The sequence below is a fragment of the Typopeltis vanoorti genome, chromosome 8 (assembly GCF_054136105.1).
Source record: "Typopeltis vanoorti isolate ZY-2024b chromosome 8, IOZ_Tvanoo_1.0, whole genome shotgun sequence".
Taxonomy (NCBI): domain Eukaryota; kingdom Metazoa; phylum Arthropoda; class Arachnida; order Uropygi; family Thelyphonidae; genus Typopeltis; species Typopeltis vanoorti.
Genome location: NC_143556.1, coordinates 18,857,648 through 18,877,813, shown reverse-complemented (window position 1 = coordinate 18,877,813; position 20,166 = coordinate 18,857,648). Strand labels below are relative to the sequence as shown.

The 20,166-nt window shown below is 36.8% G+C and overlaps 1 protein-coding gene across 1 annotated transcript in view; it reads left to right on the top strand.

The window, feature by feature from the left end:
* Nucleotides 1-20,166, top strand: part of LOC150103771 (carnitine O-acetyltransferase-like) — a 214,323-nt gene that overhangs the window by 76,135 nt on the left and 118,022 nt on the right. Inside the window, exon 6 of the mRNA XM_090396967.1 lies at nt 16,234-16,399. Within this exon, the coding sequence (XP_090253093.1) occupies nt 16,234-16,399 (166 nt within the window). The remainder of the gene's footprint in view (nt 1-16,233; nt 16,400-20,166) is intronic.

Sequence of the window (20,166 nt, the reverse complement as noted above, 5' to 3'; positions counted from 1 at the left end):
TTATCACTCCTTCCCGCTGTTCAACCAAGCGAAAGAACTCCCCAGTGTCAACCCTGTAACCACCTCTTAACAGTTTAAAAGTCTCAATCATATCACCTCTCCTTCTTCTATCCACCAAACTCTGCAGTCCACATTCCCTCAGCCGATCCTCGTAACTATCCTTGTATAGTCCTGAAACCATCTTTGTCATCCGTCTTTGTATCCTTTCCACAGTTAATTTATTCCCTTCAAATCCTGGAGACCAAATCTGAGAACAATAGTCCAAGTGTGGTCTGATCAGAGACTTATACAACGGAATGATAACCCTCTTATCTCTGCAGGTCAGTGTCCTTCTCATAATTGCAGCAATCCTCTGTGTTACCTTCACCACCTTTGCAATATGTCCCCTAAACTTCAGGTTTCTATCAACCATCAACCCCAGATCTGTTGTCTCCTCTACTTCCTCCAGCATAACTCCTCCCATAGAGTATGCTGCATCCCATCGATGTTTCCCAAACCTCGAGACCTTATATTTAGCTGCATTAAACTGACACCCCCATTCATTTGCCAATCTGTCTAGCTTATTCAAATCCTGTTGCACGGCTACCACATCTGCACTATTACTAATAATCCTTCCTCACTTTGCATCATCCACAAACAACTGAATATCTCCTTGCAATCCACTGGCAATGTCATTGATATAAAGGTTAAACATTATAGGTCCTAGTACTGAGCCCTCTAGTACTGTACTCTGTCTTACTTCTGCTCAGTCTCATACCTCTCTTCCAGTACTTTCCTCCAACTTTCCAGTTTAGCTGCCACTCCTTCTCTTGATTCTGCACACAGCATGATATCATCTGCATACAACATAGTCCAAGGCGCATCTTCTCTCACCTCCTCCATCACAATATTAAACAGGAATGGACTTAATGCTGACCTGTGATGCATGCCAACTGTCACTGGAAAACTTTCTGTCTCTCCCAGGCAGGGTCCAAACTCTTGTCTTCACATTTCTGTACATCTCCTGCACCAGCCTGACATATTTCTCCAGTACCTTCTTCTCCCTCAGACACCTCCAGACTTCTTGTCTTGGCACTCTATCAAACAAGAATATAATTATTAAATAAGCTTAAACAAGAATATAATTTCTTGGCATATTTTTATTATATTATAATATTGATAATTTCCTTTGAAGACTGTTTTTTTTTATTTTATTTTTTTTTATTTATATCTCATGGACATGAAAGTCCACAAGGCCTATTAGCAAAAAAAAAAAAAAAAAATGCCATGCATGGGTTGAAGTTAAGAGCAAAGTAATTTGTTGATAATCGTCTTGAAGATAGAGGTTGTAGTCCTTAGAGAATACCTCATGAAAAAAGGCTGTTCAAAGTAGCAGGCTTGGTTAGTCAGTGGTTCAACCATAAAAGAATGTTACGTAGGCAACTGTTGCTCATGTTTTCCATAGGTTTAGCAGAAATGGGAGGCATAATGAATGCTAGTTCTGCCAACACTGTCCACAGAAATATCAAGATAAGAGACATGCAGAAACTGACCATCTATGAAACTGTAACTGAAGAATATCTCTGAAAAAAAGGAGCTGTTGATCAACTGAGCTCTCTTCTGAACAGCATCAATACTGCTTTGAGAGGATTTTACAGAGTAAGTAATTGGACATGTGAAAAGTAATGTCTTGAGTAAAAAATAGGATGCCAAGTTTTTTTTTTTTTTGGAAGCTGAGGATACTGTAGAAGGATGTTATTATGCCATGAAGGGTTAGGAGTTAGAGTCAGTTTGAGAAGATATGTGGCCTTGACTGTCAGGTTAAGAGTTGTCAGAGATAAGGGGAGAAGAACTAAGGCCTGTTTTTTTGCAAGGAACAAAAGAGACAAATCTGTATTATGGAAACATTGAAGATGACTAGGTTGTTATCATGCAATGAAGGATGGTGTAAAGATTAGTGTTTAAGTCACTTATTGTAGATAATCTTGAAGCTGAGATTGAGTACTGCACTGTTTGTTTGTTGTATGTGTAAGATGAGTGCTGTGAGTAAGGTTTGAGGTTGTGAGAGCAGGTTGTTTATGTATATGAGAAAGGGTAAGTGAAATAACAGAGGCCTGAGAAAAAAGCTGCATTAATAGGAAAATCTACAGAGAGAGAGAGAGAGAACACCTCCTATTACATGTAGTGAAAGATCTGAGAGAAAACTGCAAATCCAGTTACAAAAGGAGAAAGATAGAACATAAGATGACAACTTGCTGAGAAACTTTCAATGCCAAACCCTATCAAATGCCTTGGAAATGTCAAGTGCAACAACACAAGTTTCTCCAAATCTTTTCATGACACATGTTCAGAGGTGGGTGATGTACATGAGGAGATTTTCTGTGAATCTTAATTGACAAAACTGATTTTGGTGGATACTGATTAGTTGACAGTTCTCTATGCATAAAAAAAAAGTTGACTATTAATGACCTTTTCCATTATTTTGGACAACACTGAGGGCGAAAGCAATAGGTTCATAGTTTAGACACTCAGCTGTTTACTGAGTGTCTAAACTATCAACCTATTGTAGAAATTTTGACCACCTTTTTAGGAATTAACTATATATTGGCTTGCTTCTGTGTTGTAGGGCAGATGCCAGCTGAGTATAATATAGTATATTGATGATAAAGAACTAGTGCTGGTTTAGGAATACATCTCTTTAGCACAATTGAAGAGTTTATATCCAAAGTGACATATTTTGAGCTGATTATGTCATCATGTTGCTAAGACACTGCTTTATGTTGTCACCATTTTTTTATTTCCAAAATGGTGTAAATCCCATTGAAAACAGAATGAAAAAGTTGATTTATTTCAATGTGATGTATTTCATTGTCACATTTGCTGTTTTCTGAAATTTTGTATTTGATGGAGATAAGTCACTTTGGAAATAAGCTCTTCAATTGATGGGATTCCATCAGAACAAGAAGCATTTTTGGTATCAAGGCTGTTCAATCTTCTGATATCTTTATGGCAGAAGGCTACAGGAGGTATGCAATGCAATGTTCCATGCAAAAGAGACATTTGCCTTGGTCATCTATGCACGAATTGGGTGAGAAGAATGACGTCAGGTCACTTTTACTTTATCTTTAGGTGATATTACAGTACTATCATTTTGGTGAAAGAAAGGTGGTTAGCAACAATTTGTAACAGTTACTATTAAGTTTCATTTTATGATTATTAAACCTTCTTGGAGTAGAGGATTAATAAGAATTGTATTTGTAGAAAAAAAGTCTGTCTTCTATTTAGCCTAACTTGGACATGTTTAGACAATGCCTTGAAAATTCTTTTCATCACATACAAGATTTAAATTCATTCTTCCCAACACTTCACATGACTTGTTGCAAAACCATTTCTTAATAGAGACTAATTATTTACTGGTTAGGTTAATCATTGAGGTTAATCATTGACTGCTAACTAACCAACAACTTATTGAGATGGAGTGTATCTAGTTTTTCTTAGGTCAGCAGTGTGACAATGATTATGACTGCTTCATGCACCATCACTGCCATTTTTGTTTAGTATTTGTGGTTAATAAAAAGCAGATATTAAAAAATTATCAGAGGACCTCAGTAAAGTCAAAATAGTAACATTTTTGTTGGTAATAATAATAATAATTATTATTATTAAATTCTGGCATTAATGTATATGCATGCAAGTTGACCACTAGTCAGATTGTTCAGGTAATTCTTAATACTTGATCAGTTTAAAACGTTCACTGCATTCTTTCATCGTAAGTTGAGGAATAAGCGTCAGTCCTCAATTTATGATGGAGTTCCATTCTGATGATCCCATTGTAATTCAGAAAAGTCGTAAGGCAGAAAAAATCGCTATATGAACCATAAGAGTATGCTAACAACATGTCTGAATGCTAAAATGTGTTGTTTTTTTTAACTATTTTTACACTTTGTTTATAGTGAAATAATTCAATACAAATTATAATTGTTATTATTATTATTATTATTCAGGCCGACATGGAGTCAAAAGACCCTAGAAAACACAAAGTCTATCATACCACTCTTTGAACTCATTGGCCATTTGTGCTCTCTCACTACTCTATTGGGCAAAGCATTCCACAGTTCAACCACCACCCTCAATGCAAAAAAACCACTCCTTTTCCTCTTGCTCACAGCTTCCTTTCATAGTTTCCAAGGATGACCCCTTGTCCTCACTCCTTTCCTCTGTTCCACCAAGTCAAAGAATTCCCCAGTGTCAGCCCTGTAACTACCTCTCAACAGTTTAAAAGTCATGATCGCATCATCTCTCCTTCTTCTATCTACCAAACTCTGCAGTCTCCACATTCTATCAGCCTGTCTTCATAACTAACATTGTGCATTCTTGATACCATCTTTCTAATCTGCATCTGCACTCTTTCCACAGTTAATTGATCTTCTTCAAATCATGGGGACCAAAGGTGAGAATAACAGTCAAATGCCTTCACTAAATCCAATAAAATGGCAGTATATGCCTTTCCCTCATCAACTGCTCTTGTAACTTTATTATAAAAGCCTAGCATATTACTAAAACAAGAGCACCCTCTTAACCAATCCATGTTGACTCTCACAGATAATATTACCCAATAATATATACGGTCCCTCACTAATTTCTCCAAGATCTTAAAAACTACTGACACACAAACTGGCATATAATTAGACACTTCCAGTCCGCTACTGCCCTTATGCAATGACACTATCTTACCTTACTTCCATATACTGGGCACCTTTCCCGTAGCCAGATTTTTATTGAAAAGCCAGGTCAAAGGAGCTGTCAGTTCTTTAGCACATTGTCTCAAAACTCGTGGTTAAATACCATCCAGTCATACAGCTTTACTGAAATCAAGAGTACTCAGTATTTGGAACACACTCTCCTCCTGCACCTCTAAGCCTCGAACCTGTCCTAAAATTTACTCCTCCAGGATGAAATACTCCAATAAAGTGTTCATTGAACAATTCTAATATGTCCTTTGCATCAGTATTCCCATTTTCATCCCACAATGTCATTGTTCCACAATCATTTCTCCTCCTACTGGCCACATAGCTAAAAAATTCCCTAAGATTTTCTTTGGATCTTAGGGCCAATCTCTTCTCATATTCCAGTTTCACCTTTCTTACCATACTAGTCACTCTCCTGGCCTGTGTCTTATATTCTTCATGCATCTGCTCTTCACCTGTCTCCTTATATCTCTTCCATAGATTTTTTTTGCATGTAGTTCCTGTTTAATATTGTTTGTCATCCACTTTACACCAAATTGTGTTCTCTTCTTCACTTGTGGAATACAGCTTACTATTGCTGCTAACAAATATTCCTTCACAATTTCCCAAACACTGATGATATCCTAGTGTTACGTCTCTATTTTTTTTGTCTAATCTAAATTTAACTTAATCTTATTTTTATATCCTTTTTCTTTTATCTTACTTATTACTATCTTATTACAGAACCTTAATGTGAACACATCTGTGGGATTGGATGGTATACCGGCACGGGTCTTGCGTGAAGCGGCTAAAGAATTACCAGTGCCCTTGACCATGTTGTTTCGGGACTAAACCAGACCTGAGTCTCAGGTCTGGTTTAGTCCCGAAGGTGTGGAAAGAGGGGAAAATAGTTTCACTGCATAAAGGAGGATCCAAGACTATGGTTGCAAATTACCGACCGATCAGCATATCAGGAGTCGTTGTCAAGGTCTTGGAGAAAGTAGTCAAGGGAAAAATACAGGAATGGATTGATGAAAACGAGATACTGTACAGGGGACAGCATGGTTTTGTGAAGGGTAGGTCATGCCTCAGTAACTTGCTCACGTATTATAACACAATGACGGCTGAACTGGATAAGGGTAATGGGTTTACAGTGATTCTACTGGACCTTGCTAAGGCCTTTGACAGGATACCACATGGAATTCTAATCAGTAAATTGCAGCATATGGGAATGGATATAGGGCTGGTGAGATGGATAGGTGGTTGGTTGATGGAGAGATATCAAAGAGTAGTTTATTCAGGAGTAGAGTCCAAAAGACGGCCTGTGACTAGTGGTGTGCCGCAGGGTTCTGTTCTTGGACCACTGCTGTTTAATCTGTTCATTAACGATATAGGGACGGATCTAAGTGGAACAATTCATTTGTTCGCTGATGATGCAAAGTTGGGTAGGGCAATAGTGAATGCAGAAGATGTCAAAGTCTTGCAGGATGACTTAGATAGATTGGAGTTCTGGGCTAAGGAGAATGGATGTCAATTTAATGTGACATAATGTAAGGTTATGCATTTTGGGGTGAAAAGATTAGCAGCAGTATACCACATTGGTGGAACTGTACTCCAAGAGATTGATGAGGCCAGGGACTTGGGAGTGTTGGTGGATAAGGAGATGAAGTTTAGGGGGAACATTGCAAAAGTAGCTAAATCAGCTCATCAACTCACTTGGTTGTTGAAAAATACCTTGACGAGCAGAGACAAGCAAGTTATTTTACCTCTGTACCGAGCCGTGATAAGACCTCATCTCGACTACTGTGCCCAGATTTGGTCACCTCGGTTCCTTCTTGATGGGGAGGAGGTGGAGAGGATCCAGAGGCGAGTGACTAAGATGATAAGGTCTATGGAATGAACCATATGAAAACAGGTTGAAGATTTGTGGGTTGCAGAAACTAGTTGATAGGCGGAGGAGGGGAGATATGATTGAGACATTCAAATTGCTAAAGGGATTCTATAGGATTAATTCACAGGATATTTTTGAGATCAGGACTGGTGGTGAGAGAACTAGGGTACACCTATGGAAGCTGGGCAAGAGTGTGGTTAGCAGGGGTGTTAGAGCTGGGTTCTTTACTTTTAGAGTGGTAAATGAGTGGAATAAGCTGCCAGAGTCTGTTGTGGGTGCTATGACAGTGAACGAGTTCAAGGCAAGGTATGATAGATACTGTGAGAATGTAATCACATAGTTGTGTGGACATGATGTTTAGGGCCTCCCTCGATGAGTCTAAGGACTCCTGGAGTTGCCCGAAATAATAATAATAATAATAATAATAATTACTTATGTTATTATCAGTTATTTCGTTTGCCGACAAATTTATAATTATTTTATGACTGCACCAGCCGGCAACTGAATTCTGATATACAATCTTAAATGACTAAAAAAAGAATGCAGGGATCAAGAGATTTGCAGTCGTGGTCCTGCTTTAGTACTAATGGATTCCCCTCTAATGCACGGTTCATGATTTTACAAGCAGTAATTCAATCCACAGAAAAATGACAGACTCATTTGGTTTAAACATAAGAAATACATTTATTTTGGCAAAACATAGAGATACACTTTAGTCAAAATTTCAATTCTAAGGAGTCTGAGCCCCCCCCCCCTTTTAAGTTAACACATCCAAAAAAGGTTCTACTCTATAATTTCTTATACTATCAAAATCATGCTCTTCCTTATATATCTACTCTCAGACTCTGTTAATTTCTACTGAGCATGATAACTGAGCAACCATACATAGAAAATACACATATATGCAGGCTTATTCTACAATCCTGGCATGGATTATATCAGACGTGTTTCATCTAGCAAATTTTTTACGAGATAACATTCCTTCTTATGTTCAAACTTTGTTCCCCCTCAAAATTTCAGTTAGCATTTAAAATTGAACTTAACATAATAACATTAAATTTTTCTCCAATATAAATAGTCCGAAGCCTCGGTTTCCAGCTCAGCTGAAGCTTAGGATGCCACTTATTCTTTAGGTGTAGACAAAATGTCCAAAGGAAGACAGTTCTTTAAACACAGCATGGAAATTGGCTATTTTCTCAACGTTCAGTTTCTTATTCCTCTCTGGTTACCCTATCTTAATACAAAAGGTTTCAGCTTACCGTTCTTGCTTTATCTGATAGATTTAGGACCTTCTTAGCTAGATTCTCGAATCTCCTCACCATATATGCTTCAAAGGCGTCTGCGCTACTCCTTGATTCTACTCAAAAAGAACACTCTTTCACTGACTTGTACACTGGCGTTGGTTCACCAGCGGCCCTTTCTTCTGGAATTCTGGCTGCATTTTTTTGTTGTAACCAAGATCCATGCGGCACGTACAGCAAGGGAAAATTCTTGCTGCGCACGGCGGCAAGATTCACAGCTACTCTGCTCTCCACTCAGGAAACCAGGAACAGACGAATAAGAGAGCGATTGAATTCCGTGCCGAAACCTATATACCTGAAGTCAGCGCCCTCTCTTGGTGGTGTCGTCATGCACACAGCCACGGCCGATTGGTTACCATGGCTCCGAACTATCTTTGACATGGCCTAATACTTGTATCAACTTATATACATCTTTTTTAGCATTTTTACATAGATTTCCTATCCTAAATAATTCACAAACATTCTCTGTTCAAGTTATGGGCTTCTCTAACATTACTTAATATCTACAAAACTGATTATAACATGTTCTAGGTCATCAATAGGCACATTTTCCATCTGGAGGCATAAGTATGTCCTTATCCATCCCTTTTGACGTTACCTTATGTTGGGTCAGAAAAAGGATGACTCATCAAAAGTGAATCAGCACTTTTTCCGACAGAACACTAGCCTTCCAATTCCTCCCTGCATGAAACTTCCCCAAATTGATATCTAAGACTATTATAATCACCTGCCTTATAATTCCACATATTATTATTATTATTATTATTATTATTATTATTATTCAGGCCTCCATGGAGTCAAAAGACTCATCGTGGGAGGTCCTTCCTAAAAAACACAAAGTCTATCAAGACTCATCGAGGGGAGGTCCCCCCTAAGAAACACAAAGTCTATCAAACCACTCCTTAAACTCATTGACCGTTCTCACTCTCACCACTCCATCAGGCAATGCATTCCATGATTCAACCACCCTCCATGCAAAGAAACCACTTCTCATCCTCTTGCTCACAGTTTCCTTTCGTAACTTCCAGGGATGGACTCTTGTCATCACTCCTTCCCGCTGTTCAACCAAGTGAAAGAACTCCCCAGTGTCAACCCTGTAATCACCTCTCAACAATTTAAAAGTCTCAATCATATCACCTCTCCTTCTTCTATCCACCAAACTCTGCAGTCCACATTCCCTCAGCTGATCCTCATAACTATCATTGTACAGTCCTGAAACTATTTTTGTTATCTGCCTATTTTTTTTGTCCATCTATCTAGCTTATTCAAATCCTCTTGCAGGGCTGCCACATCTGTACTATTACTAGTAATCCTTCCCAGCTTCGCATCATCCACAAACAACTGAATATCTCTTTGCAATCCACTGACAATGTCATTTATATAAAGGTTAAACAATATAGGTCCCAGTACTGAGCCCTGTGGGACCCCACTTGTAACCCTCTGCTTCCTTTAAACTTCCCCACCATACACAACTCTCTGATACCTATCGGACAGCGAATACTGAATCCAGTTGACTAATCTGACATTCAGACCTATGTGCTGCAACTTAAATATCAGCTTATCATGTGGCATCCTGTTAAATGCCTTCACTAAGTCTAAGAAAATGGCAGTATATGCCATTCCCTCATCTAATGCTCTTGTAACTTTATCATAAAAGGCTAGCATATTGCTAAAACAAGAGCGCCCCTTCACAAATCCATGTTGACTCTCACAGATAACATTACCCTCATCTGTCCAATGCTGTATACGGTCCTTCACTACTTTCTCCAAGATCTTACTAACTACTGATGACACACAAACTGTCCTATAATTAGACACTTCCAGTCTGCTACTGCCCTTATGCAATGGCACTATCTTACCTTCCTTCCATTCCATGGGCACCTTTCCCCACAGCCAGACTTTCATTGAAAAGCCAGGTGAAAGGCACTGTCAGTTCCCTAGCACATTCTCTCAAAACTCGTGGTGAAATACTATCCAGTCCCACAGCTTTACTGACATCCAGAGTACTCAGTATTTGAAACACACTCTCCTCCTGTACCTCTAAACCTCGAACCTGCCCAATCACTCTAGCATTGAAACGTTTCCCTCTCTTTGATACTCCTGCATGTCTATTCATCTTCCAAGTCAAAACCACATGGTCACGCTCTCTCTCCAACTGGTGAGAGAGATGTCATCTCAGTTATTATCAACTCTTCTGATGCTATGACCAAATCCAAAACTCTTGAACCTCTTGTTCCCTCTATTACATGTTGCCTAAGACAACATGTAATAGAGGGAACTTGTCCCTCAAGAATTCTAGAAATTCCATTCCCTTATTGCTGCATGCATCTTCCTCTCCCCAATTTATACTGCTGTAGTTAAAATATCCCATAACAATTATTCTTCTTGCACTTGCCAAGCTCAACTGTCTAAACATATTTTGTCCTGATGGCCTTCTCTTACACCCAATTGCCTCAAATGCATTGCATCCCATATCTCTGTCATCTTGGTGATATCCTCCTTTTACTGACTGCAGTTCATTTATCATCAGGTGCCCATTCCTCTATCCAATTCTCTGTCTTCTTTGAAAATGTAATATAATCCTCACATTCTAGCTTTGTAACCTATTTCAAAAGTATCAACCAAGTGCCACTGGATGCCTTTAACTTTGGCCAGGTTGCCCCAAATAATGCCAGAAACTTCTCCCTCTCATTCCTGATGCTTCTGGCAAGTGTACATAAACTGTGCTACCCCTTAGACCCACAAGTGTCTTTACACCTTTTATTGACTACTCCATTCAATTTTGTTACCTGAGAGACTAGATTCTGAGTTTGGTCATTCCCTGCATTAACTTCCTACATGGGTGTCTGCACATACAGTACATACATACACACACCCACACTTTACTTACAATTAATTATTATTATTATTATTCATAATAATGCTTAACGATATAACTAATGCCAAGAGGAAAAAAATACATTAAGCTCACTATTATCTCACTTGTTTTCTACCCAGCATCATCAGAACAGAATGATAACTGTGACAGGCACACCGCACTAAACTAAGTAATTGTAGAAACAATTTAATTTGTAAATGACACCTAATGTCCTTCCATGGCATCATCTATGGGTCAAACAACAACCATGGGTTCAACCTGTAGGCATCTGATGCCATCTTGATATGATTCTTCCATTGCATTCTATTTTGTGCAAGATGACTCAGTTTGTGTACAGAGTTTCTGCACCATTTGACAATGTCATTGCCCCTTTCTCTGTTTGGTCTTCCTCTTTTGTTCTTTCCTTCAATCAACCCAAACAACAGCGTTCATTCTACATATATGGTCAAAAAGATGTAGTTTCCTTTTGATTATTTTCTGGATCAGGTTTTCTTTTGGTTGTATTCGTCTGTAGATTTCCTCTATGGGTTGGATAACTACAAAGTTAATTTAGAGAAGTCCAGTTATTAGATCTTAAAATGACAGTCTCCCAGATCTTTGGTAAATTAATGCAACCATACTAGTTGAGGTTGGGAGAGTGCTTCATAGCTGATGCTGATTCTGAGAATAGCCTCTCAGAAAATATAGATGTTTTTCCCCATTTGATCCTATGTGAAGGAGTATCCAGAGCATTGTCTGCCAATCCCAACTCGTCATAAATGATCTTTAATGTAATTTTTGTGTTCTTCAAGATGTATGTTAACTGATCTACCAGTCTGTCCAAATCATGCTAAACTGCAGGCCCATTGATCTTTAGGAAAAACATATGAACGTAGCTAGCTGAATGAAAGGTTTGAAAGTAGTATGGAGATCATATTTGCAGAGAACTTTGGCTGTGTTTTCTGATCTAACCTTAATATATGGGGTGGAAATGGTTTTGCTATAAACTGTGTGTTGGGTGTAGGAGGGATTGGGGCTATATGTAATATTTTATCTATTTTATATGGGTTATAGCCATTAGCTGAAACAGTGTTGCAAAAGTCCTTGTGCTCAGTGTCAAGGACTGCGTCATTTAAACAAATAGCCCTGGCTCGGTGAGTGTTTTGAGGATGCCATACTCTTGGGAAGGGTGATGGTGTGCTTGTTTATGTAAATACCTTCCAGTATGATTGGATTTAATAAATGTATTTTTTTTATTTAGTGTTGGCTATATCATTGGTCATTATTATAAATAATGAATGAAACCTAAGCCTTTCCCTACATATTATTATTATTATCATCAGACCTCCACGGAGTTAACGACTCATCGCAGCAAGGCTTCCATCACACACACACACATACACACAGCTCATCATACCATGACCTGAATGTATTCACTGTTTCCACACTTACCATACTTCCAGGAAATGCATTCCAACCACCCATAACTCTCCATGCAAAAAACCTACTCCTCACCCCTGTGCTGTTCTAAGAGAAGACTGACATAACTCTCTGGAGCATTCGCTTAAGACACATGGTGCATGTCATTGTTGCCTTATTATTATTATTATTATTATTATTATCACCCCAAGACCTCATGGAGTCAAAGACTCATCTGGGAGGTCCTTTTATCACACACAGCTCATCATACCATGTTTTAAACACATTCAAACTCTTTGCAGACACCACATTCTCAGGCAAGGCATTCCAATCATTCACAACTCTGCATGAAAAAAACCTGCCTCTCACTCCCCTACTCACACCCTCTTTATACAGTTTCCAGGGATGACCTCTAGTTCTCCCCTGATCTCCCACTCTTCTCTGTAGAACTTCTCCACCATTGATCCTATAACAACCCCTTACCAACTTGTAGGTCTCTATCATATCTCCCCTCTTCCTTCTCTCCACCAGACTCTGCAAATTGCATCTCCTCAATCTTTCCTCATACTTGACATTCCAGAGAACAGAAACTACCTTAGTCAGTTGCTTTTGGACCCTTTCCAACATCTCTTCATCCTTCTGAAAACCAGGTGACCAAATCTGGGCACAATAGTCCATGTGTGCCCTAATCAAAGCCTTATACAACGGAACAAGAATCTCCCTAATTCTACATGTCAGTGTCCTCTTCATCATTCCCAGAAGCCTTTGTGTTGTCTTCACAATTTTGGCAATGTGTCCCCTAAATTTTAGATCCTTATCCACTATCACCCCCAGATCTCTTATTTCATCTACCTCCAACAATATCATTGACATCCATCTTATTTAACTCCTTATATACCTCTTGCTTACTGGTATGTCTTCGCCCATTTCCTCTACACTTGAGCTTCTCATGATTTCAGACTGATGAGGAGGAAAGACACTGATGAATTCTCATAGAATACTTGAACTGTGTCCTCTTCAGCAGTTACCAATATGCCATTTTCATCCACTAACATCATCAATACCGTCGATGGGGTATAGCATAGAGGCAGCCTGCCTCATGGCACGACTTAATAAGGGCACTCGTTCAGCCATATTATGGTAGGCACCATCGCTACACTAACAATTCCTTTTGGCATAGCAATTGTGGAAAGAAGTTTTTCCAAGCTAAACTGATTAATAATTATTTGCAAACAGCAATGACCCAAGAAAGATTGGTTGGTCTAGCAACTACAGGTAACCATCGTATAACGTGGTACTTATACAATGCAGTTCCAATATAACGCAATCTAGAAATTGTAGTAACCCTTGTCCAATGTGATACTTATACAATGTGGTTTCGATATAACACAATCTACAAACTGTAGTAACCCTTTATCTTTTCATATACTTTTCACTGCACGACTTAAAAGTCAAATTTATCTTCGTTAAATTTGTGTCTGCCCGTATAGTGCATGTAGTTATAAGTAGCAAATTTATATTAAGGGAAATACCCTTTAGCATGCATGTACGTCAATTGTTTACCGTATAAAGTGTGTATTGTTGAAAATTGTCTTCGTTTTTTCCCAGGAAAGCGCATTAAAAATCATGAGCGTGTTAATGTCTACCTGAGTACTTTGTTTTCTGGTGAGTTACATACATAATTAATATGTAATGCTTTTTTTATGTAAAAAATTTATTTTTATAGTAATGGCCACTAAAACTGCAACGAAAGGTTAAAAACCAATATTGCAAAAAAATTCATTTCTCTCGAAGCAAAAAATTAAAATCTTGGATTGGTTGAAAAATGGAGAAAAACAGGAGTTGTTGCAGTCAGTGGCACACCCAGAAGGGTGGGGGCCAAGGGCTCCCCCAAAGAAAAAGGGGTAAAAAAGACACTAGAAAATTTTCCAAAAATCTTTTCCTAATTAAAATTATTATTTTTTTATTTACGTTGTGTCTTCTATTTCTATACTACTTATGAATTAGTGATCATTACAGATGCTCAGTCATAGGTCGTATGCAATGCGTAGTTTGTCGAATCATCTACTCAACTCCCCCCCCCCCCTAAGATTAAATCCAGAGTGCACTACTGGTTGCAGGGACTTTGAATTTAAATGAATCAACAATTCGAACAATCAAACAAAATGAACACCAAATCCGAGTAAGCATTATTGCTGAGTCAATGGTAAGTGCAAATGCATTGCTCATGTACACGATATTCTAATAGAAAAACTGGAGAAATCTCTGTGGATTTGGATAGAAGATATCACTCAAAATGAAAAGCTTATTAAACAAAAAGCTTGCAAAGTTTATAAACATTTAAAAGAACTTGATCATCATTCTTCAGTAGCAAGCTCTCAACATGGATTTTGTGCTAGTAAGGGTTGGTTTGAAAACTTTAAAAGCAGTTTTCTTTGCATAATCTTAAAATCCAGGGATAATCAGCATCAGCAGATGTAGAAGCTGCTGAAAACAAAATTAGTGAATTAATTGATGGGGGAAACAGATTTAAATGAGGAAGAACTCATGGGAATTAATAGATGACATAACCAAATGGCGGTGAAAGTTCTGCCAAAATTCTGATTGTGATGAATCCGTTAAAGGAGCACTCCAGAAAATTCACAAGACAATTGGATATTTTTTTTAGCTCCATATTATGAACTTAATAAAAAATTGCTGACTTATTACTGACTTCTTGATAACTAAACCAGCCGAAGTACGCAATGAGAATTATACAAATGTTATATACAAGAGATTCAAAATAATTTTATACTGCGTATTTGTTTCATAGTTTGTATGTTTTCTTAACTTACATGAATTACCTGAATTAAAACATATTTAAGTATTTTCACAGACAATCATGAACATCTATGCCTATGGCAGGATTCAAACTCACTGTCTTTTGGCTGGAGAGTGGATAAGTTAACCACTCAGCCAACCAGGCTGGCATAATCCATTATATCCTTCCCACTTTACTCTTCATTCTTTTCTACAGCTCCAAGTTGTCTCCGAAACTTTTCATAACCACCAGCATTGTAATTTCCCATATATCCTTTCCTAACAGAAGTCTTCATTCATATGGCTAGCCACCACCCAAGTGATCACTTCATGACACTCTCACCAACTTAAAGGATGCTAACATCCTCTGATGAAGTGATCAAATCTGTTTTCACTTGTTTCATTACTTGAATTTGATTACCTTGATTCCTTTCAACATTATTTTATTTAGCTCTAGCAATTAATTTAAATGGATATTGCAACTTAAATTCTTATTCACCATTTGTTTACTCACTTGGGAGAAAAAAGAGGAAGAAAAAGATGACATGACCTTCCATGGACAGCCTCTTTTTCTTCCTTTTTTCTTATGCCATGAAAAATTTCAGTCAACTGTATAAGTTTCTAACATCAGCTCATATGTTTTCATTAAAGATCTCATATTTTACGTATCTCATTTTACTGTCTTGTTACTTTCTTGTAAACCTTATGCATTATTTTCTCATCATTATGAAATTCAAGAGATCACATTGTAAATAATATTTCTACATAAATGTGAACCTAATTAAACATACAGAAAAGCCAGGTGAAAGGCACTGTAAATGTTCACACAGTTCAGCTGAAAATGATTCACTGCCGGGATAAAATGGGCTCCAGAAATCTTTAGTAGTTTCAACAGTTAATTGTTTCATAATGAGGACTCTATTGATGTAATTCCAAATCTCATAAGGGTCACTTTTATACTAAATCAAATAAAAAGAGATCAAATTTATGCTAAAAACTTGAATTCATTTCAATGTATTTTTTTAACTCATAATAAATTAAGCATTATACATACATAGATATCTGTGTGTGTGTGTGTGTGTGTGTAAACACACACACACACACACACGCAGAGACATATATTATACAAAAATAAAGCACATAGAGACATATATTATACAAAACAAAACTAAAAAAAAAGAAGGACAAGTGAAATAATAATATGCAGTTAATTTTATTTGTAATTCTTGAGACTGAATAGAACATTTATTAACTTTACAGGCATCAACTTCCTCCAGAATTTATGCATGGACAGCCCCTTGATATGGGACAGTACTTTAAAATGTTTTCTACATGTCGTATCCCTGGTAAACCCTTTGATGATCTTGTGTACTATGGAAAATCTTCTGATCCACCACGTCATATTACAGTAGTTCATAATAATTATGTAAGCTTATTGAATTAGTCATCCTGCTAGAGAATAATCTTACAGTCCTGTATATAACATGTAATAAACAGCACTGCAAAATATTTAAAAACATTTGTGTTATAATTTTAAATTATTATTATTATTATTTTCTCATTCATCTTATTATTACATCGACATCTTCATGTAGTCAAAAATTGATCACAGAAAGTCTACATTAACCATTTTTCACACAATGTTTATCATACCTCGCCTTAAACTAATTTACTGATAAATTATATCAGCCATCTCCAGCAACTTGTTCTGCTAATTCACCACTCTCAAAGCAAAAAATCTATTCCTCACACACTTGCTAACCATGCTTTTACACAATTCTCAGGGAGATGATCCCTTGTTCTCTTCCATCCTGTCACATATTGAAATCTTTCTTCTGGATTTCTCTGATTAAAAAAAAAAATAATGATAGAAACATTATATGTTTCTATCACATCCCTTCTTTTCTTTTCTATCAACGAAATTTTGCAACCAACAAATCTTCAATCTGTTTTAAAAGAGGTATGCCGTGAGTAGACATATCGATACAAAATTAATAATGGAAAAAACTCACATACAAAGATTATTTAATAGTATAATTTTCACCTGTGTGTCGCAGGCATCTTCAGTACATTAAGCTCAAATTAAACAATAACTGACAATTCCAAAAAGCATCACCTAAGTAGCTGGTGTAAGATAACTAAAAAGGTCAATAACTTTCCTAAACATAAAAAAAAAAAAAAAAATAATAACAATAATAATAATAATAATAAAACAAATAAATAAAAAATCAATACAATAAACAGTTAGGAAAGATTAGCTGATTTGTGAAGTACTATCTCCCATAAAGGGGATAGATGTAAGCTGTCGGATCTGTTTAAGTTAGGAGAATGAAGTAAAGTTTCACATGTTTCTTTATGAAGGCGTTCCATGAGAAACTGACTTTTGTGAAGAACTCTTGTCTTTCTCCAATGAACTCTGTGTCTAGTGAAGATGGCATGTTCTGCAAGTCCAGACTTTTCCAGTTTAAAGTATTCAATATAAGATTGGTGTTCTTCTAGCCGAATAGAGGCAGATCTTCCCATTTGTCCGAATTAAGATAATCCACAAGAGCATGGAATCTGGTAGACACCTGGATGATTAAGATGTGGAAGCTTGTCCTTAGGAGAAGTGAGAAAGGTGGAGATTTTTCTAAACGGTCGAAAGGCAACAAAAATATTCAGTGGTTTTAAAACTTTTGCTATACGGATGCCTGGTACATGAGGGATAGGAATGTGCATTATTTCTTCTGTATTTGAAGAGGAAGGCATATTAAAACTACTCCAAGTTCAGTTCTTTTAATGAAGCAATTCTTATAACCATTAGATAGAAAGGAATAAGTTATATATTGTAGTTCTTTCTGTAAAAGATCGTCTGAAGAACAAAAGGAGTGGGCCCGATGAACCACATCGGGACAAACAGGAAGATCTGCCTCTATTTGGCTAGAAGAACACCAATCTTATATTGAATACTTTAAACCTGAAAAGTCTGGACTTGCAGAACATGCCATCTTCACTAGACACAGAGTTCATTGGAGAAAGACAAGAGTTCTTCACAAAAGTCAGTTTCTCATGGAACGCCTTCATAAAGAAACATGTGAAACTCTATTTCATTCTCCTAACTTAAACAGATCCGACGGCTTACATCTATCCCCTTTATGGGAGATAGTACTTTACAAATCAGCTAATCTTTCCTAACTTTTTATTGTATTGGTTTTTTATTTATTTATTTTATTATTATTATTATTATTATTTTTTTTTTTTTTTATGTTTAGGAAAGTTATTGACCTTTTTAGTTATCTTACACCAGCTACTTAGGTGGCACTTTTTGGAATTGCCAGTTCTTGTTTAATTTGAGCTTAATGTACTGAAGATGCCTGCGACACACAGGTGAAAATTATACTATTAAATAATCTTTGTACATGAGTTTTTTCCATTATTAATTTTGTATTGATATGTCTACTCACGGTATACCTCTTTTAAAACTTATTGCTAGACTTCACGGAGAGCTATTTCCAAACAATCTGCTAGATACGGTAAAGTATTGGTAAAGAAGGCCAAATGCATTAACAGATTAATATTCCTTAAATGATGTAAGATTGCCCAGGTTATTCCAACCTATTGTAAAATAAAAGAAATTTTTAGGTCCCCAAAAGCTCATCGGATCTACTTCAAAGCTAGTAAATCTCTTTTAAATAATCAGCTACACGAAGCTAAAAAATCTCTTGCCCTCTTAAATAGAGAAATTATGGATGTAAAAAATGCTCTGGAATCTGTTTTAACAGTTGAAACTTTTAATAATGCAATGCGCATATCTTCGAGTTCTTACTTAAAGGTCTTTAATGATTCTCATGACAAGCTAAAATGCAAATTTGAATCACTGGTCAGCATACGTAGATCCAGTAATAATACTATTGATATAGATAAAGTAGTTATAAATGTTTCCGGACGTCCACTAACAGACTGTGAATGTTTTGTTTTATCAAAAGGACATGATTTCACTGTTACGCCGAATAAGATGCCACTTATGGATTTTTTTCATAACATGGACAGGGGTATTCGATCCTTATCCCAAAAAACAGCCAACAGATTACGTTTTGAATGTGCACAAATTCTTTTTCATGCCAAGCCTCCTTGTCCTAATCTTTCTTACTCTGAGTTTAAAGCATTGAAATCACTGAAGAATAACAATAATTTAATTATTACGAAAGCTGATAAGGGGAAGGCTGTAGTAATTCAAGATAGAAAGGAATATGAGAGAAAAATGTCTCTTTTACTTTGCGACTATTCAACTTATAGGCCTCTTACATCGGATCCTACCCAGAGTCAATTGAAGAGACTTAATTCTCTTATAGATAATGTATCTACATAGAATGAAGATCAAAAGAAAAACTTTAAACCTTCTTCAGTCATCCACCTAGATTGTATGGTCTTCCAAAAGTTCATAAACCAGGCATTTCGTTAAGACCAGTCGTGGATTGTATAGGTTGCCCCACTTACAAAATCTCAAAATTTTTATCAAATTTACTCTCCTCTATATAAGAATCAGTTCTTCAACTAGAAGAACTGATTCTTATATAAAAAATACTTTGGATTTCAAAAATAAAATTTCAGACCTTCATTTGGATGTTTCTGATATCATGATCAGTTTAGATGTTGTTTCTTTATTTACAAATGTGCCTCTTTCGGAAAGCATTGAATTACTACAACAGGAATTTCCTTCAGACATTGTAAACTTATTTGAATTTGTAATAAATTCTGGTTATTTTTTCTTTAAAAATAAGTTGTATCAACAAATTGAAGGAACAGCAATGGGTAATCCTCTTTCTCCTGCTATCCCCAATTTCTTTATGGAACATTTTGAACAACGTATCTTTCACAACATTTCTCCCAGACCTACTCATTGGTTCAGATATGTCGATGACATTTTTGCTGTATGGAATGGCTCTTCGGATGAATTTCAACAATTTCTCACTAAGTTAAACGCATTTCATCCTAGGATCAAGTTTACTCTAGAAGTAGAATCAAATAAGTAGTTAGCCTTTTTAGATCTTCTAATTCTTCGCCAACCAGATGGTAACCTACATTTCTCAGTTTATAGAAAGAAGACTCATACAGGCTATTATATCCATGCGGAATCTCATCACCATCCCAGTCAAAAGGCAGGAACTATTAAAACACTGGTTCATCGGGCTCACTCCTTTTGTTCTACAGACG